General features: G+C 40.0%; 1 protein-coding gene across 1 annotated transcript in view; it reads right to left on the reverse strand.

The window, feature by feature from the left end:
* Prkdc (protein kinase, DNA-activated, catalytic subunit) overlaps positions 1-27,165 on the reverse strand; it is a 263,909-nt gene that overhangs the window by 140,961 nt on the left and 95,783 nt on the right. The window contains exons 32-41 of the mRNA XM_045144399.1: positions 25,620-25,828; positions 25,112-25,244; positions 22,452-22,610; positions 20,243-20,443; positions 16,221-16,406; positions 12,128-12,232; positions 9,223-9,390; positions 7,761-7,888; positions 2,221-2,428; positions 911-1,089 (exon numbers count right to left, since the gene is read on the reverse strand). Coding sequence (XP_045000334.1) covers positions 911-1,089; positions 2,221-2,428; positions 7,761-7,888; positions 9,223-9,390; positions 12,128-12,232; positions 16,221-16,406; positions 20,243-20,443; positions 22,452-22,610; positions 25,112-25,244; positions 25,620-25,828 — 1,676 coding nt within the window. The remainder of the gene's footprint in view (positions 1-910; positions 1,090-2,220; positions 2,429-7,760; positions 7,889-9,222; positions 9,391-12,127; positions 12,233-16,220; positions 16,407-20,242; positions 20,444-22,451; positions 22,611-25,111; positions 25,245-25,619; positions 25,829-27,165) is intronic.

A 27,165-nucleotide genomic window follows, 5' to 3' on the forward strand; every position in this document is an offset into this window, starting at 1 on the left:
CATTTGCAGTAGCTAGAGGCTCTGGAATGTCCACTCATTCTCTCTCTCTACTTGCAAATAAATAAATAAGAATAAAAAATAGCCAGGCATGGTGGTGCATGCCTTTAATCTCAGCACTCATGAGGCAGATGTAGGAGGACTGCTGTGAGTTCCAGGCCACCCTGAGACTACATAGCGAATTCCAGGTCAACCTGGGCTAGATTAAGACCCTACCTCAAAAAAACAAAAAAGGTAAGTATTGGTCAGGTATGATGGCACATCCTTTTAATCCTAGCATTCAGGAAGCTAAGGTAAGTGGAACACCCTAAGTTCCAGATCAGCATGGGGCTACAGATTGAAAAACACATATTTAAGAGTAGGAGGGTGCAGAGGTGGCTCAGCAGTTAAAGGTAGTTGTTTGTAAAGCATGCCAACTAGTTTTCAATCCCCCAGTACCCACATAAAGCCAGATACAAAAAATGGCATTTTTTATATCAGCAAGAGACCCTATTGCACATATACACATACACACATGCAAATAAATAAATAAATAAGATTTTTTTTTTTTTTTTTTTTGGTTTTTCAAGGTAGATTTTCACTCTAGCCCAGGTTGACCTGGAACTCACTATGTAGTCTCAGGGTGGCCCCAAACCACAGCAATCCTCCTACCTCTGCCTCCCAAGTGCTGGAATTAAAGGCATGCACCACCACGACCAGCGAATAAGAATTTTATAAGTATGGGATAAGACATCTTTTGTCCAACAACACACTAAAGTATATTTAAGTACCTTGTATATTAAAAGTACAACAAAATAACTGTGAGTTTAGTACTTATATAAGACATTTAACTCACATTGTAGACATGTGTAAACATATATGCATCCAAACTATTAACAAACCAAATACAATCCAAAATTAAGTAAACTCATACTTGATAAGTGTCTTTGTGAGTTCATTTCCTTCTGTAACACAGGAACCATGGAATGCTTGATTAATTTTAGATTCTTTAGAGTGAACATCATCTTTCAGGAGACGAGAATACATCAAATCTAGCATCTTATAATAACCCATCTTCTTGGTGATTTGAGTATTGAAGGTAAATTCATTTAGCTTAGGAAAAAAAAAACATACAACTGTCTTTGGCTTTATCAAACATGACAAAAATTCTATTCAAAATAGCAAATGTAATGTGGAATGACCTTTAGGTAGAAAATAATCTTAACAAAGATGCTAAATCACTTCAACATGAGAGTGCTCTAAGGTCCTCTATCGTGCAGAGTTGCCAATATGGATATAATATTGATATTAGGTGAGACAGGAATTAACACAGAATGTCTAGATGCTCAGGGTTTGCCATAAGTCTCACTGAAGCAATGGAACCAGCAGGTAAAAACCCAAAATATTAGGCTGGGCACAGTGGAACATGCCTTTAATCTCACCACTTAGGAGGCAGAGGTAGAAGGATCGCCATGGGTTCAAGGCCACCCTGAGACTATATAGTGAATTCCAGTAGCCTAGGCTACAGTGAAACCATACCTCAAAAAACAAAAATATTAAACTATAAATTTTTAACTTTTATGACAATTTCATTCATAATGTTTCATTTGGGATATTTATACTATTTCCCAAATAGGATTCTTAAAGAAAATAAATGATATCTCTACCCCTACTGCACAAAAATTATCCAAATGATAGCTAATCCCTGGACTCTGTGAATGTAACCTTCTCATATGACCAAAAAAAAAAAAAAATGCTCTACAGACATAATTAAGTTGAAAATAATTATGAGATGTACAGACTTTTATGGTTTTTTATTATTTATTGCGCTCATTCTTAAATGAAATATTAGGCAGGGGAGAAAGAAGGAGATTAGACACACAGAAAAAGGCAATGTGACTCATGAGGCAGAGATAGGAATGCCACAGCCAACTGGGGCTAGAAAAGGAAAGGAAAGGTTTTTCGACATAAGCCTCCACAAAGTATGGTTGGGCAACTCTGTGGTTTTTGGCTCAGAGTAACTGACTGAATACCTGTTTCCAACAATGTGAAAGGAGTAAAGTTATGCAATTCTAAGCCATCAATGTAGCAGTCAGTTTTGACAGCAGCCAAAGGAAAGTGGCATGAATTATGATATGCATAGAAAAATGATACTTGAACAAGAGCCCACCTAACTGAGTGAATACATAGTGTCTGAAGAAATGAAAAATCTGTCCATTTTCGTTACCACCAAGTGTAATATACCTTTGAAAACCTGGACTTCAACATATCAATGGCTTCAGCTACAATTTTGCAAAAGAACTTCTTCAGAGCATCCAAGCTGCAATGCCACAGTACGGTGAGCAGAGAGCGATCTACAAATGCTTGGCGAGTGACAGGTGAAAGTAGATCATCCTTCTGGAACATGCTATACACACTTTCTAGAAGGCCCAATTGTGTGTCACATGGACTCCTAAAAACAAAAAGAGAGAGAGATTCAATCATGTAGACAATGATGTGCTTTGAACAAGTATTTTAGGGTTCTATTTTATAAAAGCTAAATGCTAATGGTTATGAAATATAAAAACAAAAAGATTAGATATACAAAAGCCATGAAGTACAAAATTCATCAGTACATGAAACATTTTGTTCTATTCATTCCCCAAAATCTTGAAGACAAATCTGAATCCTAATGAAATAATTGTTTTACTTCCTCTCAAATCTGGTCATATTGAATATCTGGGAGCAGCAGTCAGGTATTGGGGAGAGGCAATGGACTGAAGGACAAATATCACATGATCACATTAGATACAGAAAAAGCATTCGACAAAATCCAACATCCCTTCATGATAAAAGTCCTACAGAGACTGGGAATAGAAGGAACATATCTCAATATAATAAAGGCTATTTATGATAAACCTAAAGCCAACATAATATTAAATGGGGAAAACCTTGAAGCTTTTTCACTAAAATCAGAAAAAAGACAAGAGTGTCCACTGTCCCCACTTTTATTTAATGTAGTACTGAAGTCTTAGACATAGCAATAAGGCAAGAGACACACATAAAAGGGATACAAACTGGAAAGGATGAGATCAAGTTATCATCATTTACAGATGATAGGTTCTATACATAAAGGACCCTGAAGACTCAACCAGCAAACTGTTAGAGCTGATAAACACTTACAGCAATGTAGCAGGATACAAAACACACACACACACACACACACACACACACACACACACACACACACAGAAATCAGTAGCCTTCCTATATGCTAACAATAAACACACTGAGAATGAAATCAGGGAATGAATCCTATTCATAATTGCATCAAAAAACAAAAAGTACCTTGGAATAAACTTAACCAAGAAGTAAAGGATCTCTACAACAAAAACTTTAAAACAGGGCTGAAGAGATGGCTTAGCGGTTAAGGCACTTACCTATGAAGCCTAAGGACCCTGGTTCGAGGCTCGTTTCTCCAGGACCCACATTAGCCAGATGCACAAGGGGTCACATGCATCTGGAGTTTGTTTGCAATGGCTTGAGGCCCTGGTATGCGCTCTCTCTCTTCCTCCCTCTCCCTCCCTCTCTCTCTCCCTCTCCCTCCTTCTCTCTCTCTCTCTCTCTCTCTGCCTACCTCTTTCTCTGTTGCTCTCAAATAAATAAATAAAAATGAACAAAAGAAATTTTTTTTAAAAAAACTTTAAAACAAGGCAGAAATTGTAGAAGACACTAGGAAATGGAAAGATATCCTAGGTTCTTGGATTGGAAGATCAATGTTGTGAAAATGGCAATCTTACCAAAAACAATCTACAAATTTAATGCAATCCCCATCAAAATTCCAATGGCATTCTTCATGGAAATAAAAACAATCCTAAAATTCATTTGGATGCACAAAAATCCTCAAATATCTAAAAAAATTTTTTAGCAACTCTTCAGTTTTAGTTAGAGAAACTTCTCTTTTCAGATGGTGGTAACATTGGGATTACTCAGAAGGCACCATTGTGCTAAAAAGTCACAGAAGAGTGTTCAACACTGAAACATCTCTGTCACACCTTCCAAGGCTCAGGGTCCATAGCGGAAGAGGCAGCTGAAAGAATGTAAAAGCCAAAGCAAGGGTAGGACTCCTTACAATGTGCTCCTCCAGACATGAAATGGCCTGGGTATCTATGCCCTCGCAGTGCCTGACACTACCTACACAAGACCATCATAGGAGGAAAAAGGATGACATCAAAATAAAAGAGACTGATTGAGAGGAGGAAGGGGTATGATGGAGAGTGGAGCTGAAAAGGGGAAAGTGGGGGAAGGGAATTAGCATGGCTTATTGTCTGTAATTATTGAAGTTGTCAATAAGAAAAACTTTTAAAAAAACAAATAAAACAGGGGAAAAAAGAAATACATAATATCGTATGTCAATGCTTGTCTATGTGCATTTCAGTTTATCTTTTTTTTGGGGGGGGGGTTCGAGGTAGGGTCTCACTTTAGCACAGGCTGACCTGGAATCCACTATGTAGTCTCAGGGTGGCCTTGAACTCATGGTGATCCTCCTGCCTCTGCCTCCCAAATGCTGGGATTAAAAGGCATGTGCCACCACGCCCGGCTTTGGCTTATCTTTAAAATAAATTTAGGTATACAAATGTTGCACACCTCAAGTACACACAGCACAGAAAATGCGTATGGTCACCCTGGAACAGAAGCCCAAAGAGAGAACAAGGAGATGCCACTCAGCGGTAGAACTATGAAGACCTGTGTCTAATCCAGGGTTGTCTAAAATGGCTGTAAGCAACACTCCCTAGCATGAACTTCCTCCTTCTTCCTTGGCTCAACTTGGGTGGGCTGGCCCCTCCCAAGTCAGACCCTTGAGCCTACAAACCTATCAATTCTTTGCTTATACACCTTACATTAACTAGATGTCTGATCTGTATAAAGGAACATAACCATAAACTCTTCTTCCTGTGGCTTGGCCTGAACACCAGCTTCTCTCTCTCTCACTCCCTCTTCCCAACATTGCTGGGAGTGCGGAGGTACATCTTTCTGCCTGGGTATTTTCCTACATGTGTCCTGCTTTGGGGTGCATTCTCACTTGTCTATGTGTATAATCTTTCTTTCATTCTTCAGTATGTCATGTTTTAATTGTTAAGACTTTTTTGTCTTGTTTGTTTTAGGGTTTTGCACTAGCCTAGCCCAAGCTGACCTAGAATTCACTATGTAGTCTCAGGGTGGCCTCAAATTCACTGTGAATCTACCTCTGCCTCCCAGGTGCTGGAATTAAAAGCATGCACCACCACACCCAGCTAGTAAATCATTTTTTTTTAAAGTAACTTCAATGGAGCTGGAGAGATGGCTTAGAGGTTAATGCATTTGTCTGCAAAGTCTAGGGACCCAGGTTCATTTACTCAGACCCACATAAGCCAGATGCACATGATGGTGCATACATCTGGAGTCTGTTTGTAGTATCTAAAGGCCCTGGAGTACCCATTCTCTCTCCCTCCCTCTTTCTCCCTCTTCTTCTCTCCCCTCTCTCTCTCAATAAATTAAGTAATTAAATTATAAAGAAGGGGGAGGGAGGGCAGTGGGGACAGGAAAACTAGGAGTTCAAGGCCAGCCTGAGAATACATAGTGAATTACAGGTCAGCCTGGACTAGAATAAGACCTTTCCTAAAATAAATTTAAAAAAAAAAAAAAGAAAGAAAAAGAAAAAGAAAAAAAAATGTAGCAGTGATGCTATTAAGCACTTACTTTAAAAATCAACAAACATGATATACTTTTTTATAATCATGGAAAATGCTAATAAAAAATTTTAAAATATAAATAAATAAATAAAAATAAAAATCAACAGGGCTGGAGAGATGGCTTAGCGGTTAAGCGCTTGCCTGTGAAGCCTAAGGACCCCGGTTCGAGGCTCGGTTCCCCAGGTCCCACGTTAGCCAGATGCACAAAGGGGCGCACGTGTCTGGAGTTCGTTTGCAGAGGCTGGAAGCCCTGGCACGCCCATTCTCTCTCTCTCTCCCCCTCTATCTGTCTTTCTCTCTGTGTCTGTCGCTCTCAAATAAATAAATAAATAAATAAAAATTTTTAAAAAAATAAATAAAAATAAAAATCAACAAACACAGGCTAGAGAGATGGTTTAGCAGTTGAGGCACTTGCCTGCAAAGCCAAAGGACTCAGGTTTGATTCCCCAGGACCCATATAAGCCAGCCAGATACACAAGGTGGTGCACACATCTGGAGTTCATTTGCACTGTCTGAAGGTCCTAGCACAACCATTCTCTCTCTCTCTCTCTCTGCCTGCTTGCCTCTCTGTCTCTAAAACAAATAAGTAAAAATAATTTTTTTTAAAAAAGTCAAAGGACCCAGATTCAACTCCCCAGGATCCATGTAAACCAGCTGCACAAAGTGGCACATGCATCTGAAGTTCATTTGCAATGGCTGAAGGCCCTGGCATGAGTCATGACAGCAAGCTCTTCTTCATAGTATAATTCTACCAACTAAATTTAGAAGGGTTAAAAGAAACAAGTGGCTACATGCAACTCTTAATGAAATAACGTATATTTGAACAACTAATGTAAATAGATAGGAAAACCTCTAGGAAAATGTTCTCAAGAATATGGCTTGCCAACCATAGCATCACAAAAAGTAGCACTAGCATATTCCAGGTGCTTTCACATGCCATGAAGTAACCTCATCAAAATTTGAACCTGAATCTAAATGAGTTGTATATGTGTATTAAATGCATGTGTGGAATGCATGGGCATACACATGTGGAAGTCAAGAGACAACATACAGTGTCATTCCTCAGGTGTGCTAACCACCTCCTTTTGAGACAGGGTCTTTTTAATTAGGTACTTATTTATTTGAAAGAGAGAATATGCATGCCAGGGCCTCCTGCCACTGCAAATGAACTCCAGACTCATGTTCTACTTTGTGGATCTGGCTTTATGTGGGTACTAGGGAATTAAATCCAGTCCACCAGGCATTGCAATCAAGTGTCTTTAACTGCTGAGCCATCACTCCAGCCCAAGACAGGGTAATTAATTAGGTTAGACTGGCTGACCAGTGAGTTCTATGGATGCATCTGTCTCTGTCTTCCCAGTACTGAGATTGTCTCATGGATTTGACTGTGCTATTGCCCCAGCCCCTAAATATGCTTTTCAATTTACTGTAAGAGACAAGAGCTAGACAATATGATGGAGAATGGAATTTCAAAGGAGAAAGTGTGTGGGGGGGGAGTAGAGGGAGAGTACTACCATGGGATATTTTTTATAATCATGGAAAATGTTAATAAAAATTGAGAAAAAAAAGAAGTTAATGAAAAACATGGGAAAGGATCAGATAAATCCAGAATAAAGACACTGTAGAAATGTCTAACTTCTTCAATAATGAAAAAGCAACTGATGCTTAGATCAAAATTCAAATGTTTAAAGTTTCAAGAGCCCTTAAGGTCACAGGAGAAATATGAATATAGAATTAAGAGACATAAACAGAAGAATTTAGAAATAGAATGACAAGGCACCTAAGATCAGCTTTAAAACAATCACAAGTGAAACAGAAAAGATGAAGAGGCAATGAAGCTGGGAAAACATTTCTTCCATGTGAAGCCTAATTTGTAGTCTTTCTTCAGCATTAAATATGTCTGAAATTTTTCATGATAAAAGTCTGTTTCAAAGAAAATGAAAACAACAACAAAACAGTTGTAAGATATGATTACAACTGACACTTTTTGGGAGAGTAGAAGGGGAACAAAGATAATTTTCCCAGAAATAACATGTGTCTGACTCTTGGGATTCCAGACTAAAAATGACTTACCACCTAGCAATCTTTGTGAAAGTGGCTTGAAACAATTCTTCCATAATATGTTGCTGCTCCCGACAAAGAATTTCTGTCATCAATTGAAACAATATGGGACTCTGAGATAATTCCAATGCATCTAGAAACTAAAAATTAAAAAAAAAAAGTGGCCTCATTATCAGCACCATCCAAATGTTGTGTTTTGTTTACTTATTGGTTATGTTTTATTTTTAATAGCTTTCTTTCTAAAAATATTTTATTTGTATTTATTTATTTGAAAGGGGGAGAGAGAAAGAAGCAGGTAGAGAGAGAATGGGTAGGCCAATGCCTCTAATCACTGCAAACAAACTGTAGATGCATGTGTCACCTTGTATATCTGGCTTTACATGGGTACTGGGCAATCAAACCTGGGTCCTTTGACATTGCCAGCAAGCACCTTAACTGCTAAGCCATCTCTTTAGCCACTAAACAGACATTTATAAAAACATACCAATATCCAAAAAATATACGAAAAAATGATCAATATCAATGATCATCACAGAAATGCAAATCAAAATCATAAGAAGACAGGCAGAAAAGAGAATCCTTGCACCCTGTGGGTTGGAATTTAAATTAGTGCTGTAACTATATATATATATGAACAATAGAGGTTCCTCAAAAAATGTTACTGCAGAAAGACTATCATACGATCCAGTAATACTACTGATGTGTAAATATATCCAACTGAAATAAAAGCAATATATAGACATCTGCATTCCCATATTTACTGCATTACTATTCACAATAGCTAAGAAATGAAAACAGTCAAACTACTGAATGAAAAGGAAAAAAGTGATATATGTACAAAGTAGCTCAAATCTTATCAAGGCATGGAAAGATACATACATGATTTCTCTCACGTAAAATCTAAAAATCTGACCCCACGTAAGTTGAGGGTAGTGGTTACCAAAAGCTCAGGACAATGGAGGAGTTTGAGCAGTTGGCACATGGGAGATGTTTTGTTTGTTTGGGTTTTTGTTTTTTAAGGTAGGGTCTCGCTCTAGCACAGGCTGACATGGACTTCACTATGTAGTTTCAGGCTGGACTTGAACTCACAGTGATCCTCCTACCCATGCCTCCCAAGCGAAGGGTTTGAAGGCTGTGCCACCATGCCTACCATGGGGAAATGCTGATGACTATATTTAACTAAAAGCAAGAGAGTCTGGTGTGCAGGAAGATGACAAAGAAACAATGATGTACTCTACATCTGAAAAGATAGAAGACAGGAGTTTGAAAGTCTTTATCATAAAGAAATTATACATGTTTAAGGAGATAAATACATCTTTAACTTGACTTTACACATATATGCCTGTATTTAAACATTACATGATGTCCCATTAATATGTTCATTTTTTTGTTCAGGTGTACTGGTTAAAAGTAAATTTTAAAAAATAAACAAAATGCACTCAATCAACCATTTGATGTTGATACTACAACAAACCTTCTTCATGCAGTCCACATAATTATTGTACCTCAGGGTTCCAGGAGGAAACTCATTAGACTGCATAGGAAAATTACAAATGATGAACTTTTCAAGAATACCCTTTAGGTCATCCAGATGGCTTCCTGTCACATTGGTAAAGAATGGAAGAAGAATGACAGCTTGGCCCTGTGAAGCAATGCAGATAAACAGAAATCACTAGTTATGGCTTATAGACAATGCTCTCTAAAGACTGTAAATACAGCACTATGTGGATTCAACAAAAGCCAATCTAAATGTAACTGTGTGCCTTAGCTTTAACTCAAGGTCAGTGGGTTGATCTGGGATTTTACACACATACACACACCTTTGCAAATGACTCTGCATGTGGCTTTTCCTTCTACAAACAAAATCATATTAGAAATGTTCTATTCAAATTTTATGTGGGAAGAATGGCTGAATAACATACAAGGTAAGTTACAAATGCTTGTTTGTAGAATTACCTCAGAACTTCATAGTGAGTGAGCTTAAGAGGACCTAAGTGTTGATTCTGGTTTCCCTTGAATTTCTTAAATTAAATTGCAAGACGTTTTCATTTGGACAAAGGGGAAACAACAACAAATGATCCCTTTATTCATTTTTTTAAAAGTAAGTTTACATCAAGATCACATTTTGCCTTTTATTTTTTAACTTTTTCTTAACAACCCTCTCCCTCTCCATATATATATGTATGTAATATATATTATATATATACACACACAGGGCTGGAGAGATGGCTTAGCGGTTAAGCGCTTGCTTGTGAAGCCTAAGGGCCCTGGTTCGATGCACGATTCCCCAGGACCCACGTTAGCCAGATGCACAAGGGGGCACATGCATCTGGAGTTCGTCTGCAGTGGCTGGAGGCCCTGGAGCACTCATTCTCTCTCTCTGCCTCTTTCACTCTATCGCTCTCAAGTAAATAAATAAAAATAAAAAAACATATATATATATATACACAGACACGCATATATATACATACCATAATTATAATCTTCTCCCACTACCCTCCCTTTTCCTCCTTTCAAATTCCTCCCTCCATTGAATCCCTTTTTTCCAACTAGTCTCTTTTCTATCAAAGTCACATTTAAAAAAAAAATTTTTATTATTTATTTGAGAGAAAAAAGGAGGCAGACACAGAGTGAGTATGGGCGTACAAGGACCTCTAGCCACTGTAAATCAATTACAGATACACATGCCACTTTGTGCATCTGGCTTTATGTGGGTACTGGAGAATCGAACCTGGGCTGCCAAGCTTTGCAAGAAAGTGCCTTTAACTGCTCAGTCATCTCTCCAGCCTTAAAATCATATTAATAGACCTAAATCATAGAACTTTAAAATTGCTTTCCTTGCCCCACCTAAAAAATTCAAGAGGTATTAAGAGAAAAAAGTGATAAATAACTTAAAATTACTATAGCAAACCTAAAATTCCAAATTAAATCACAGGTATACAACAATAATTTTTCAGGTATGATACTATGAAGAGACATACTAAAGCCTGTACAGATGGGATAAAGTGAAGCCTAGGGTCTGTCTCCTTAAGTAGAAGGTGCTGTTCTGTTAAATGAATCTGCCTACATAATACTGCAGGCTAACAAAATAGCTGACAGGTACATGAAGGTTGATTGTGCTAACCTCACTATTTTTGTCAAGTTAGAAACTTTCCATGATTTTTTTTTTTGGGGGGGGGGTCTGGAGAGATGGATTCGTGGTTAAGGTGCTTACCTGTGAAGCCAAAGGACCCAGGTTTGATTTCCCCAGTACCCACATAAGCCCTAGTAATCATGTCAAGCCAGATGAACAAGGTGGCGCATGTGTATGGAGTTTGTTTATAGTGGCTAGAGGCCCTGATGTACCCAGTCACTCTATCTGCCTCTTTCTCTCTCTCTCTGCCTGCCTCTCTTTCTCTCAAATAAATAAAATATTTTTAAAAATTATAAAGAAAAACATTGTGTGTGTGTTTGTGAGACAGAGCAGGACCTCGTGTGCCATAGCGTGTATGTGAGGTCAGAGGGGCACTTTCAGGTCAGTTCTCACCTTGGTACCTCATCTAAGGTAGAGTTTCTCTCTCTAATCTGGCTCTGCTGTGAGATTTTGCTCTATTATTGCTCTTTGCTGCACTTGTCACTGTGAGTTTCCAGGAATCCTCCCATGTCCAACTCCTGTCTCACTATCAGGATGCAAGGATTACAGAGCCTGCAATGGCTTCCAGCTTTTTATATGAAGTCTAAGGTTGGTTGAATTCAGCTACTCAGGTTTGAGCAGTGAGTACTTTATTCACTCTACAATCTCCCCAACCCAAGAAAAAGAATTTTTTTTTTTAACGAAAATCCTTTTGTTTTGTTTTGTTGTTTTTTTAAGGTAGAATCTTACTCTTCTAGGCCAGGCTGACCTGGAACTCACTCTGCAACCCAGGCTGGCCTAGAACTCACATGATCTCCTACCTGAGCCTATCAAGTGCTGGAATTATAGGCATGAGCCACCATGCCTAGCTCAAAAACAGTATTTTATATCTATATATTTTGTTTATTTATTTGTTTGTTTTATTTTTCAAGATAGGGTCCCACTCTAGCTCAGGCTGACCTGGAATTCACTATGTCATCTCAGGATGAACTTGAATTCACACAATCCTCCTACCTCTGCCTCCCGAGTGCTGGGATTAAAGGCATGTGACATCACGCCCGGCTCTAAAATATTTTTATTTTATTTACTTCCAAGGAGAGGGACACAGAGAGTATGGACATGCCAGGGCTCTTATTGCTGCACATGAATTCCAGATGCATGTGCCACTTTGTTCATCTGGCTCCACATGTTTACCTGGGTGGGGAGAGGCTTTGCAATCAAGTGCTTTAACCCACTGTGCCCCCAAAAATGTTTTAAAGTCACATACCTTTAAGTGTAGACCCAACTTTGTATCTGCAAGTAGATAAGAATATGTTGTAAAGACTTCAGGAAATGAACTGTGATTTGTATTAAAAGACACAGATGAATCAATCTAAAGGAAAGAAGATAAAAACATGACAGTTTTGTTATGTCGCAAAATTCTTTAACATATTTTCAAATATTTAACTTTCAGACTTTGCGGATTTGTTCTAGAGCTTCAAAAATACTTCCAACAAGATTATTATGATATATTATTAATTTTGTTTACTTGCACGTGGTGTGTATGTGTGTGTGTGTGCGTGTGTGTGTAAGCGTGTGTGTGATGCCAGGGGTCTTTCTTCCCACCTCAAACCAAACACCAGATGCTTAGGTCTGCCTTATGTGAGTGACTTGAAAATAGAATCAGGGCTAGTAGCTTTGCAAGCAAGTGTTGTTATCTGTTGAGCCATCTTCCCAGCCTCCCCTTATTCTAAACTATGTTGAGGACTAGGCTCAAAATTTAAAGGTGCTGGCTTGCAAGGCCTGCCAAGTCCATATCCCCAACACCCTCATAAAGCCAGACACAAAAGTAGTATATATGTCTAGTATTCATTTGCAATGGAAAGACACACATACATACATATGCACACACAAATCTTTGGGGCTGGAGAGATGACTCACTGGCTAAAGGCACTTGCTTGCAAAGCCTATCAGTCTAGGCTTGACTCCCCAGTCATATAAAGCCAGATACACAAAGTGGCGCAGGAATCTGGAGTTCATTTGAAGTAACAAGCAGCCCTGGCATGCCCACTTTCTCTGTGTCAATATATTTTTTAAATATTTTAATTATTCATTTATTTGAGAGAGAAAGTTTTTTAAATATTTTAATTATTCATTTATTTGAGAGAGAAAGGGTATACCAGGGCCTCTAGCCACTGCAAATTAGCTCCAGTTCCGTGTGCCACCGTGTGTATCTGCCTAACATGGGTACTAGGGAATTGAATCTGGGTCCTTAGGCTTTGCAGGCAAGTGAATTAACCAATAAGCCATCTCTCCAGCTCCTGTGTCACTGTATTTCTTAAAACATAAAAATAGGAACTGGAGGGCTGGAGAGATGGCTTAGCGGTTAAGCGCTTGCCTGTGAAGCCTAAGGACCCCAGTTCGAGACTCGGTTCCCCAGGTCCCACATTAGCCAGATGCACAAGGGGGTGCACGCATCTGGAGTTCATTTGCAGAGGCTGGTAGCCCTGGCGCGTCCATTCTCTCTCTCTCCCCCTCTATCTGTCTTTCTCTCTGTGTCTGTCGCTCTCAAATAAATAAAATAAAAAAAAAAAAAAAAGGAACTGGAGAGGGCTGGAGAGATGGCTTAGCAGTTAAACACTCGCCTGTGAAGCCTAAGGACACCGGTTCGAGACTCAGTTCCCCAGGTCCCACGTTAGCCAGATGCACAAGGGGGCGCACACATCTGGAGTTCGTTTGCAGAGGCTGGAAGCCCTGGCGCGCCCATTCTCTCTCTCTCCCTCTATCTGTCTTTCTCTCTGTGTCTGTCGCTCTCAAATAAATAAATAAATAAATAATTAAAAAAAATAGGAACTGGAGAGACGGCTTAGTGGTTAAGGTGTTTGCCTGCGAAGCCAAAGGAGCCAGGTTCTAGTACTCAGGACCCACATAAGTCAGATATACAAGGTGGTACATGTGAATGGAGTTTGTTTGCAGCGGCTGAAGGCCCTGAAGTACCCCTGCCATTTTTTTTCTCTCTCACTCAAATTAAATAAAAATAAATAAATAATTATATTAAGCTGGTTGTGGTGGTGCACACCTTTAATCCCAACATTAGGAGGCAGAGGTAGGAGAACTGCCATGAGTTGAAGGCCACCCTGAGACTACATAGTGAATTCCAGGTCAGCCTGAGCTAGAGGGAGATCCTACCTCAAAAACCATTATAAGGTGCCCTGGTGCACCAATTCTTTCTGTCTCTCTCATAATAAAATTACCAAAAAAATTAAAAATCTCTGTCTCTGTCTCTGTCTCTCTCTCTCTCTCTCTCTCTCTCTCTCTATATATATATATATATATATATATATATATTACTTTTCTAAAATTTATTTGAGAAAGAAAGAGACAGACAAGAGAGAGAATGGATGCTCCAGGGCCTCTAGCCACTGCAAACAAACTCCAGATGCATGTGCAACTTTATGCATCTAGCTTATATAGGTACCGGAGAATCAAACCTGGGTCCTTAAACTTTGTAGTAAAGCGTTTAACTGCTAAGCCATCTCTCAGTCTTAAATTAAATATTTTAATAGTATCTAAAATAAAGCATGTAAAGGTATAATTAAAAAATGTATAAAAATGAAGCCAGGTGTGGTGGCGCACATCTTTAATCCCAGCACTCGGGAGGCAGAGGTAGGAGGATCGCCATGAGTGAGAGGACACCCTGCGACAACATAGTGAATTATTCCAGGTCAGCCTGGACTAAGAGTGAAACCCTACCTCGAAAAACCAATACACACACACACACACACACACACACACACACACACACACACACGTACATATCATCCATAATGATGGTATAAAACATGAAAAAGTAAATTTTCTCTCCAAAATATTTTTTTAATTTTTCTGAATTTATTTGTGTGTGCATGCATATAGGCACATGTGCCACAATGCGCATGTGGAAGTCAAGACAACTTCAAAGAGTTTGTGCTCCGCATTCTTTAAGACGGTATCTTGCCACTTCAAGTGAACTGTCAGACTTCTGTCAGATTGGCTGGCCTGTGGGCTTTCGAATTCTGGCTCTGCTTCCCATGGTTATATATCATCTTTTGGAATCACACAGGCATGTGCCACTTTGCATACAGCTTTACAAGGGTGCTGGGGAACTGACCTCAGGCCAAAAAGCTTTGCATGCAAGTATCACTCTCTCTCCAGGCCCCTCCAAAATATTAATTTATGATACCAGTAAATTTTTTTTAAATTTTTTATTTATTTATTTGAGAGCGACAGACACAGAGAGAAAGACAGATATAGGGAGAGAGAGAGAATGGGCGTGCCAGGGCCTCCAGCCTCTGCAAACGAACTCCAGACACACGTGCCACCTTGTGCATCTGGCTAACGTGGGACCTGGGAAACCGAGCCTCGAACCGGGGTCCTTAGGCTTCACAGGCAAGCGCTTAACCGCTAAGCCATCTCTCCAGCCCAAATTTTTGAAGCAACTTTTACCAAACTTTTAAACATGCAAGTTACAATGTTCAATCAACAAACATGCCAGAAAAGGTGGCACAACACACACCTGCAATCCCAGCCCCCAGAAGCTGAGGTAAAAGGATGTAAAGCTCAAGGCAGGGGTGGGTTGTATAGTGAGATTGTATCTCAAAAAACAACTGAAGGGCTGGGGAAGTGGCCCAACAGTTAAAGGCACTTGTTTGCAAAGCCTACTGGCCTAGGTTCAATCCCCAGCTACATTTGCAAATATATAAAATTAAAAAAAAAAATAAAACAGCTGAGACATAATTCAGTTTGTAGAGAGCTCGCCTTATATGCACAAAGCATTTTCAAGTATCATAAAAACCAGGTGGGGTAGTGGCAAGCCTGTAATCCCAGCACTCAGGTGGAGGCAGAAGGATCAGGAGGAATTCAAGGTCATCCTGGGACACATGAGACCCTATAAACAATACAAAAAATGGGGAAGTTGGAAAGATGGCTCAGCAGTTATAGAATGCTTTACACTTAAGATTAAGATCCTGGGACAGCCTGAGATCACTGGAGTTCAATTCCCCCACAACCTACATAAAAAGCTGCGCACAGTTATACGTAAGTAACCTCAGTCCATAGAGTGGGTAGGGAATGGGATAAAAACTAGAGAATCACTCAGGCTGACTGACTGAAAAGAGTAGCTCTTGATTTAAAGAGAGCCCCTGTCTCAAGAATTACACAGCTGATAAGAGCATTTGAAGTTCTCTTCTACCAACTGCACACACATGCAGGCACAATATACACATTGGCACACATGTGCATATACTACACATGACATACCAAATATACTCCCCCCCTCCAACACACACACAAAGAGGAAAAAAAACTGACATGATTGCCTTTTTATTTTTTTCTCTAAATACCTGTAAAATTTTTGCCAGTAAGGCCAGCATTGCCATTTTACTTTCTGGAGCAGAATCCTTGACCCACCATGAATCACACTTCTTCCAGTTTTGCAGAATTGTAGCAGCAAGCCTTGGTCCTTGGTATTTCTGAATGGCTCGATCCTTGAAGCTCTGGTCTAACAAACCATTTAAAATGGTACTCACCTGAAATTTTGTAGTGATTAAAAAAATTTCTTAATATTGATAATGATGGATATAAAACTAAATTTCCTTTCAAAGCTATTCTTAGAAAATGAAAACACTGTTTATCTACATTATTTTAACACAAAAAATTATCAAACAGAAGCAGAGGGTGGTCCTGCTGATGTCATCCCATCACATGATGCACCTAGTTTAGGCACTTTCCATAAAAATCCCATTAGAAGAGGAATGAGTACTCTCTTGTTGCCCACACACACACACACACTCTCTCTCTCTCTCTCTCTCTTTCCCTTCTCTTCTCTCTTTCTCTCCCTCCCTCCTTTGTGCTCATCTCAATGAAGAATCTCTGCTGCAGCCTGCTTTATTCCCAGCTATTGGTTCACATCTAAGAACTGACTAAAAGTGCTAGGCAGGAGCAGCTCACAAACTTTAAGTCTTTCTAGTCAGCAATGATGGCTGCATCATTATGTTCTCAGGTCTATTGGACTATTCTGGTACTCTGCTGAGAGAAAATGGCTAGTTGAGAGGATTCTGGAAGCCAATATGAATGAAGGTCGAGTCTCTAGATGAAATATATGCAGGTTTCACCTACTTTCTGTTTTTATATTCAGTGATACCAAGAGATACTCATACCCCTCAAGAACCATTACCTTTGATCTTCTGAGAAGGGAGGATGGGCCTGACAGCCAGGAAGCTCACTTTATATCAGGTTTCCTTCCTAGGCTTTCCTTCACACTCTGCTGGGCACATTGGCTGCCTTGCCAATCCTCTGATGTCACTAAGAAGCTCAGGAACTTTAACTGTGCTACATATGTCCTTTTGTTTTGTGCCTTTTGTCATTCTGGAAGTCTCTGTACTCTTTAAGACTGCTGCTTTTTTTCCTTTCTCATTAAACCTTATGTCACTTTAGAGACTTGTAGGAAAGGAATACAGGAAGTAAGAGAACATTGTTTTTCATGTGGTGAGGTGTATGTGTAGTATGTATGATGTGGTATATGCACATATATATGCAGATGGAGCAGCACAAGTATGGACACAAAGAGGCCAAAGTAGAATATAGTCATTCCCCTCCATCACTCATCTAAGTAGTTCCTTGAGATGGAGTCTCTCCCTCAATCCAGAGCTGGAGGCCTGCTTTCACAGGACTAGAGCTGCAGGCGTGCATCGCCATGTCCAGCTGCCTATGAGTGTGCTGAGAAATTGAACTCAGATGGTCTCTGGTCCCTTGATGCCATCATGCTTGCCCAGGAAGTGTTCTTACTTGCTGAGTTATCTTTCCAGCACCCCCATTTTTACATGTTTCCTAATCCATCAGGTTCATCAGAAGCCTAAATAATTTATCTATTAATATATTTATTAATTTTGGTATTGTATGTTGTGATGTGTGTGGTGCATGTACATGTATGCAGATGAGAACTCCCCGTGCACACACTTGGCAGAAGCCAGGAGAACGTCAAGTGTTCTCCATCACTCTTCTGCCTACTTCCCTACCAGAGTCTCTCATAGAATATGGAGCTCCCCCTTTTCAGTTACACTGGATGACTAGTGATCCTCAGAGATCCTTCTGTCTCTGCCTCCCTCAACATGGGGTACTAACAGTCAAACCTGGCTTAGAAGAACGAATAGTTTAAAAGCTAAAAATATTTAAACTTCCTGCATGTCTACAAGTTTCCTTCCTACATCAAAAAACACAAATTCCTAGTGCCATCTACCATAAAATGCTTCCCAAAAACATACAAGCACTATCTGAGTAACAGTTCAACTTAGGCTCTCTCTTCTCTTCTCCCCAGCTCTCTACTCTTCCTTTTGCCCCATGACCTGACCTGAACATCCATTTGAGTCTGTTCCTCCTTCCCAGCCTAGCCGGGAAGGAGGGGGGATACTTACCTTGGCTTGAGTATTTTTCTTCTTGCCTTCTTGTGTCATCCTTTGGAATCATATGTAAGATTTATCTTTTTTTGTTTTTTTGTTTGTTTGTTTGTTTTTATTTTTCGAGGTAGGGTCTCACTCTGGCCCAGGATGACCTGGAATTCACCATGGAGTCTCAGAGTGGCCTCAAACTCACTGCGATCCTCCTACCTCTGCCTCCTGAGTGCTGGGATTAAAGGTGTGCACCACCACGCCCAGCTGTAAGATTTATCTTTGATCTGAGTCCTTCACTATTTCTTAATCCTATCTGTTATTTGAAGGGGCCTCTATGTTCTGTCTCCCATGTGTGTATGACTGCCCAACCTTCTTCTAGATATACATTTCCCTTAAACAAACCTCGTAATTTATAGTCTCTCCCTAAATAAGGTTAATAATTCATAATTTTGCCATCATGAGTCCATTTTACCAATTATTTGTTCAAAACAGGATAAGGAGCCAGATATAGTGGCTCACATCTTTAATCCCAGCAATCCCGCAAATACATAAATAAAAATATTCATAAGTTTTTTTTAAAAAGTTTAAAAGTTAAAAAAAAAATTAAAGTTCTCAAAAAAGGTTCAACTTAAGAGGAATTACATATTCTTCTTTAAAATGATCTTTATCCATCTTTAAAATTACATGTCCTTTAAAATGATCATTCAAAAACAGAGGTCTTTCTAATAGTTCAGGTTTTTTTTCCTTTTTTTAATAGCTCAGTTTTTGACTATCTACAAGCATCTAGTCATACTTCAAAACCTTTAAGTTTAACAAATACCAAATTGATCAAATATCAATTGACTTCCAAAGAATCAATACGATAGAGCAAAGAGTTACAGCAAGACTATGCAGAAAATGATGGCATGACATTGCTTTAAGGACACAAAGTTCTAACAATATGGATGACAATATGGTGGAGGTAGGAAGAAAAGTGCTAGGCCACAAGACAAGTGTGGAGACTCCAACATTATACCCGGCAGAAGTCAATGTCCTAAAAGGTTGTGCATTATAATGTTAGGCCTAGAGAATTAGAAAGCCTGAAGAAATGGAACAAATAGTATTTCAATTTCATCAATGGGCTGGGGGAAATGGCTTAGTGAGTAAGAATGACTGCTGGCAAGCATGAAGACCTGAGTTTAATAACCACAGTGCTGAGGGGGTAGACAGGAAAAGGGCTGGAGCTTGCTGATCAGCCAGCCTAACCAAAAAACAGTGAATGAACTTCAGTTTCAGTGAAAACCTGTCTCAAGGAGATGAGGTAGAAGAGTGAAAAAAGAGGCCTTATGACATCCTCCTCTGGCTTCTACATGTATGCATATGAAGCACATGCACACACACTCATGGATCGATGACATACATCTCACATATATACACACACCAACAAAAAGCAAGAGCTGGGAAGATGGTTCAATACACAAAGTGCTAACAATACATGTGTAAGTACCTGAGTTGAGATATTCAGAACCTACATAAAAGGCATCTATAATCACAGTGTCTCTGCTGCAAGAAGGGAGGTAAAGCCAGGAGACTTTCCCAGAAGTCTACATGCTAGCTCTGGCAACTGTAGTAGTGAATAACAAGAGATCCAGCTTCAAATAAGGTGGAAAGTGAGGGCTGACACTTGAAGTTGTTCTCTGATCTCCACAAGCATACTATATAGCATGGACATGCTTCTCCCTCACACACATATATACACATCACAGACAAATAAAAGCAACAACAAAAATCATTAACATTTACCAGCTACCGATAAAGGCTATTTTTTGTTTTTGTGAATTTTACTTTCAGATATTACCAAGACCTTTTAACATTCCAGGAAAAAAAAAATCTATTTTAAGAATAAAACTTAACCTTAAAAATAATAAAACTTCAACTTTATACCATTCTTTTATGAACATTATAGAAGAAAAGATACAGTTAAAGGAAAACGTTACCATTTTGGGGTTATCCTCTGATGATTTCATGATCTCTGATACTGCAAGATCTAAATTTTTCAACAGTTCACTGTTGATTATTTCTGAGAACAAGCTATAGAAATATTCTCCATGGGAGAAGCTAGTGTTTCTCTGTGAGCTGCCCAAACACTGTGTGGACAGCAGAGCTGCATTCAGGAGCAAACTTACAAGGTGTTCACACTGAGGAAGAGAAAAGAGAAGACCATGTTACCAAAAGATTCCTATGGCAGCTGGCATGTAATAAAGTCTAAGAGAAGGAGTCTGACATGTGAAGCCACAGCTCAAAAATTAATACATACTTCAATTAGCTTCTATTTTCTAGGTTCATTTTGAGACGGAAATCTTCAAATGATACTGCTTCCACATTTCCAAAAATAAAAATAAAAAATAAAAAAGCTTTCTGTGGTTTGGAGACTAGAATCTAGTACAGCCAAGTATTTTTGGGCAATTTCAATATAACTGAGAACATCAAGTGGACAATGAGACAAAGAGGTTCCTGCAGTGGAAGAAGTGGCAAAGGAGGACAGAAAAGAGCAAATGCACAGGGCTAGTTACAAATTTCAGCTGCAACACACTGACTGAAGCCAACCCTGCTCAGTTCAATGAGCCATGAGGACTTTTGTGCTGTGGTGACTTAGGTGCCTCTCAGATTATCTTCCAGGGCCCTTTCAAACCATCAACCCCAAGAATTACCAAGGACAGGGAAGAGGCCACCTGTTAACACAGGTACATTTAATCACAAAATGTGCCCCCCCCCCCACCACTGCCTTATATCCTTTTGGAACAAAGCAATACAAAAATTCAATTTAAGAATGTTGGGCTTCACCAGGAATAGATGGTAAGACCCTATTGCGGAAGACTCCATATACTTGGGCTGCAAGGCCACTGAGAAATCCTGCTGGAACTGAGCAGATAACCTCCTTCATGTAGACCAGTTAACAGAAAGCTGGAATAAGCCGTTCTGCATGCAGTTAAACAGGAGAAAGAGAAATCAACAGTGAAGATACTCATCAGTGGACACTACAAGCCTTATAAGTGGCCAGCCAGGCCAAATGAGCCAACGGGTGCAACAGCAGCACATCTGTCATGGTGGAAACCAACTGCCCTCGAATTGGACTGGAGGACCGCTCCATGGGAAGGGAATACATCCCTGATACTGAAAACTTAAAAAAGGGGTAGTCATGAGCCCTAGGGGTGTAACATCTGCTGCTGTCTGCCTAAATGTATATACTATGCTTATCAAACTGCCCAGTAAGCACTTCTGTTAATGTTCACACCTTTATATTAATGCTACTCTCACTTTTGGTTGAGAATCTTCTCTTTTCAGATAGCAGTGACCTTGGGGCGACTCAGAAGGTATCATGGTGATGGAAAGACATGACCGCAGTGCTCAGTCCTGCAATATCTGTATCACACCTTCCAAGGCTCAGGGTCTAATGCGGTAGAGTTGGCAGAAAGAATGTAAAAGCCAAAGAAAGGGCAGGACTCCATACAACATGCTCCCTCCAGACACAAAATGGCCTGGATATCCATGGCCTCACGGTGCCTGATACTACCTGCATAAGACCACCATAAGAGGAGGAAAAGATCAAGACATCAAAGTAGTAGGGGGGGAGGGAGGGTATTATCATGGGACTTTTTTTTTTTTTTTTTTTTTTTGGTTTTTCGAGGTAGGGTCTCACTCTAGCCCAGGCTGACCTGGAATTCACTATGTAGTCTCAGGGTGGCCTCGAACTCACGCGATCCTCATACCTCTGCCTCCCAAGTGCTGGGATTAAAGGCGTGCACCACCACGCCCGGCTCCATGGGACATTTTTTATAATCATGGAAAATGTTAATAAAAATTGAGGAAAAAAAAGACATCAAAAGTAAAAGAGAGACTGATTGAGATGGGGAGGGCGTATGATGGAGAGTGGAGTTTCAAAGGGGTAAGTAGGGGGAGGGAGGGTATTACCATGGGGTATCCTTTATAACTAGGGAAGTTGTTAATAAAAATATTTTAAAAACATAACTAAATCACCTTAAAAAAAAAAAAAAGAAAGAATGTTGGGCTGGAGATTACATAGCAGTTAAGGCACTTGCCCGAGAAGCCCTTATTAATTAAATTTCAAACTTTCTGGAGACACATCAAAAGTAAGTTATATATGACCCCCAATAGGACAGCATGGTATACAGTTGTTTTTCCTACCACTATTCCAAAAGCAAAGGCTAATTCCAGAAGTCCATTGGCTAGGTGCTTGCAGCTGGGGTCCAATGATGGCAGGCACTGCCTGTTCTCTGTTGGTGCAATGCCATTATAAACCAGTGACAGAAGTCTTGTGCCAATAGACTGATGCATGGCTGTGGACTAAAACAAAATTAACATGAAATACTGGCTAAGAAAAGACATTAAACAGAAAAACATGACTTCAGGCGAAGGTGGTTTAGCAGATAAGAACACTTGTCATGCAAGCACGAGAGCCTGATTTATCCTGAATTTGACTCCACAGCACCCATGAAGACAGCTAGAAAGAGCTATGCACACCTATGATCCCAGACCTGTAGGGAACAGAGACCCAAGAATCCAGTCAGTCAGACCACAAAACAGCACCTCTGGGTTCAGCAAGAGATTATATCTCTAAGAAACAAGCAGAGGAGCAATAAAAGAAGGACATACAACATTTTTCTATGGCTTTCAATGTGAATACATGGGGTGGTTTGAATATGAAATGGCCTCTATAGCCTCATGTGTATGTGATTAAGTCTCATACTGAATCTCCAACTGGCAGAGCCTTTGGGAAGTGCAGCCTTGCTAGAGGAAGTGAGCCACTTGGGACAGACTTTGAGGATTATAGCCCAGATTCAAGCCTAGTAGTTAAAACTACTTCCACCCAGATATAGGACAAATTGTGAGCCAGCTTTTGGCTTATGCCAGGTTCTCCCTACCATGATGAAAATTCCCCTTGAAACTGTTAAGACTGGACCTGGGAAGATGGATCAACAGTTAAAGGTGCTTACTTGTGAAGCTTACCAGCTTGGGTTCAATTCCCAAGTACCCACATAAAGCCATATGCACAAAGTAGCACATGCATCTGGTGTTTATTTGCAGGGGCAAGAAGCAATGACATATCCATACTCTTCCCCTCTCTCTCCCTCAGTTTCTCATCAAAAATAAACAAAAATATTAAAAAGGACAAGGAAAAAAGAAAGAAAAAGAAACTACACACTTGAAATAGACCTTTCCTCTCATAAGCTATTTCTGGTCAGGTGTTTTGTTCTAGCAAAGAGAAGGTAACTACAATATACATACACCATACATGCACAAAAAGAAGAAAATAACATTTTTACTACTCTAATTAAAAGGTTTTTTGTTGTTGTTGTTGTTGTTTGTTTTTTTGAGGTAGAGTCTCACTCTAGCCCAGACTGACCTGGAATGCACTATATAGTCTCAAGGTGGCCTGAAACTCACAGAGATCCTCCTACCTGTGCCTCCCAAGTGCTGGGATTAAAGGTATGCACCACCACACCAAGTTTAAAAGATTTTTTTAAAGCCAGGCTGGAGAGATGGCTCAGCAATGAAGGAGCTTGCCTGTGAAGCTGAAGAACCCAGGTTCAATTCGCCAGTACCTATGTAAGCCAGATGCACATGGTAGCACATGTGTCTGGAGTTTGTAGCAGCATCTAGAGGCCCTGGTATGCCCATTCTCATACTCTTTCTCCCCAAAATACATAGATAATAGGACTAATGTGTTTAAAAAATATTACAATGGGGCTGGAGAGATGGCTTAGCGGTTAAGCGCTTGCCTGCGAAGCCTAAGGACCCCGGTTCGAGGCTCGGTTCCCCAGGTCCCACGTTAGTCAGATGCACAAGGGGGCGCATGCGTCTGGAGTTCGTTTGCTGAGGCTGGAAGCCCTGGCGTGCCCATTCTCTCTCTCTCCCTCTATCTGTCTTTCTTTCTGTGTCTGTCGCTCTCAAATAAATAAAAATTTTTAAAAAAATTACAATGATTGTGATGGGGAGGTAATATGATGGAGAATGGAATTTCAAAGGGGAAAGCTGGGGGGGGGAATTAACATGGGACTTTTTTTATAATTATGGAAAATGCTAATAAAAATTTAAAAAAAAATTAAAGTAGGGCATGGTGGCACACACCTTTACTCCCAGCTCTCAGGAGGCAGAGGTAGTAGGATTGCTATGAGATCCAGGACACTCTGAGACTACATAGTGAATTCCAGGTCAGCATGGGCTAGAGCAAAACCCTACATCAAAAAATCAAAAACAGGGCTGGAGAGATGGCTTAGCAGTTAAGCGCTCGCCTGTGAAGCCTAAGGACCCCAGTTCGAGGCTCGGTTCCCCAGGTCCCACGTTAGCCAGATGCACAAGGGGGCGCACGCGTCTGGAGTTCGTTTGCAGAGGCTGGAAGCCCTGGCGCGCCCATTCTCTCTCTCTCCCTCTATCTGTCTTTCTCTCTGTGTCTGTCGCTCTCAAATAAATAAATTAAAAAAATTTTTTTTAAAAATTAAAAAAAAAAAAATCAAAAACAAAACAAAATAGATTTAAAAGCCTATGTTAACAAATGTTGTTTTCCAATATTTAAGACAAGTCTAACTCAGCTTTGTTATCTTCTTATACACAGGCATAATAGCAGTTTGTTCCTAGTTTTTCAGGTTATTATAGATATTTTCAAGTATCCTTTATTCACCTTTCCTTATATTTACTCACATATTTACACTGAGGGAAAACACCTACATGTTTAGAGCAAGTATTATGTAATTTCTATTTCAGCATTTAAGAAAGAATGTAAACATATAGACTAATTCGTATAGTAAAGCTAAAAGATATGTAAAAAAGAAATTGATTAAGGTTACCTGAGGTGGTGATATAACATTCAAGAAGCCAGCTCTGTGAAGCTGTTTACAGGCTGACACAACAGTCAGCAGCTTTGTCCTTTCTAAGACAGTATTAGGGTCACAAAAGTTAACGCCACAGAGCTCCTCAACACTGAGCATGAGAAAAACAAAAAGAAAACAAGATGAGTGCTAACATTATTAAGTTATAAGAATATGCAGAGAATATAAGTGTATTATTATAAACTCACTAATTACCTGGCACTCAAGTCATGGAAAATTCTGAAAAGCAAGCAGGCAAGACTCATATGCACTAACCAGGGATGGAAGGAAAAGCCTGCACCAAGCACATCAGATGCTAGTTCTCACACTATGTGCAGGGAAGGCATTAGCCAAACTCTTAGTTTCCAAACAACGGATGAACAAAAGCCTTCCTTGAGGACGTGGGAGCTACAGCAGCTGTGCTGTTGGGAACACTGGATGTGCAAGGACATTAAATCCCACAACTGGGCACGGCCTGAATGCTCACCTCTGTGCTGTCACTTCTTCTTTCAGATGAGCCTCCAACATGCCTTTATATGGGGACTTCTTTAGTGCTTTCATGAGGTTTACACAAATGCTGGGAAGATGGTCAATAACCTGGATGTCACCAATATTGAAACCTATGCTCACGGGGTCACATAGTGTTTTCACCAAGGCCTTCATTAGGTTTGTGTTACATGAATCCTTCTCCAGGAACTAGAAAAGACAAATAGGATAAAAACACTTCTTGGCCAGGAGAGATGGCTTAGTGGTTAAGGCACTTATCAACAAAGCCAAAAATTTGACTCTCCAGTACCCACATAAAAAGGCAGAGGCAGGCTGGTGAAATGGCTTAGTGGCTAAGGTGTTTGCCTGTAAAGCCAAAGGACCAAGGTTCAATTCCCCAGGATCCACATAAGCCAGATGCACAAGGGGGCGCATGCATCTGGAGTTCATTTGCAGTGGCTGGAAGCCCTGGCATGCCCATTCTCACTCTCGTTCTCTCTCCTTCTCCCTCTCTCTCTCTCTGATTCTAATAAATAAATATTTTTTTTTAAAAAAGGCAGAGGCAGAAAGTGGTGCATGCATCTGGAATTTGTGTCTGCCTCTTTCCTCTCTCTCCCTCTATCAAATAAGTAAATAAAATATTAAAAAAGGAAAAAAAAGAAAAAAAGAAAAAAAAGATAAAAAAAATATTAAAAAGAAAAAAAATAGGCTGGAGAGATGTCTTAGTGACTAAGGTACTTAAAGGCTTAAAGGCTGCAAAGCCTAAGAACCCATGTTTAACTCTCCAGATCCCACATACGCCAGATGCCCAAAGGTAAGGAAGTGCAAGTTTGCACATGCCCACTAGATGTGCAAATGTCTGGCATCCAACTGCAGCTGCTGAGGCCCTGAGGAGCCAATTCTCTGTCTGTCTCTCTGTCTTTTGCACTCTTGAAATAAATAAGGAAAGAGAGAGAGAGAGAGAGAAAGAAAGAGAACTTCCCCCAGTCAGCACCTGTGTTTTCATCACAGTGTAGGTTCCACAAAATTGGCAGCAAACTCTCCCTAAAGGATTAGATAGAAATACTTAAACCTTTGTGGCCATGTAGTCTCTAATGCAACACTATCCACCCTCCCCACATTGAAAGCAGCATGGACGATATGGCATAGTCAGGTATCAATAAAATTTTATTAAGGGTAGGTATTGGAGAGTTTCTAGTTAAGATGGAGGCGTAGGAACCATGCCAAAGCAGCCTAGGGGAGAAAAGACACCCCCCCCCAAAAAAAAGAAAGAAAAAAAGCCAGCAAAATACATTCTTCTACTAAAAGGTGAGGTATATAAGAAATTATCAACTGCAGCAGAGAAGGAGGAGAGATTCAGAGCATCTAGAGACCACAGACACAGACAGAAGTGGCGCCTGCTGTGGCAGAACCAGGTCCAAGGGGCCAAACCCATAAGACTCAGCCTGAGCTGCAGGAAGACCCAGGTGAGGAGATTCTCCACTCACAAAGGCCTCCTCGCAAACTCAAGAAAAGTAAAGGGCAGATGGCAGGGACTAACAGAGCAG

Source organism: Jaculus jaculus, chromosome 2 (genome assembly GCF_020740685.1).
Source record: "Jaculus jaculus isolate mJacJac1 chromosome 2, mJacJac1.mat.Y.cur, whole genome shotgun sequence".
Taxonomy (NCBI): domain Eukaryota; kingdom Metazoa; phylum Chordata; class Mammalia; order Rodentia; family Dipodidae; genus Jaculus; species Jaculus jaculus.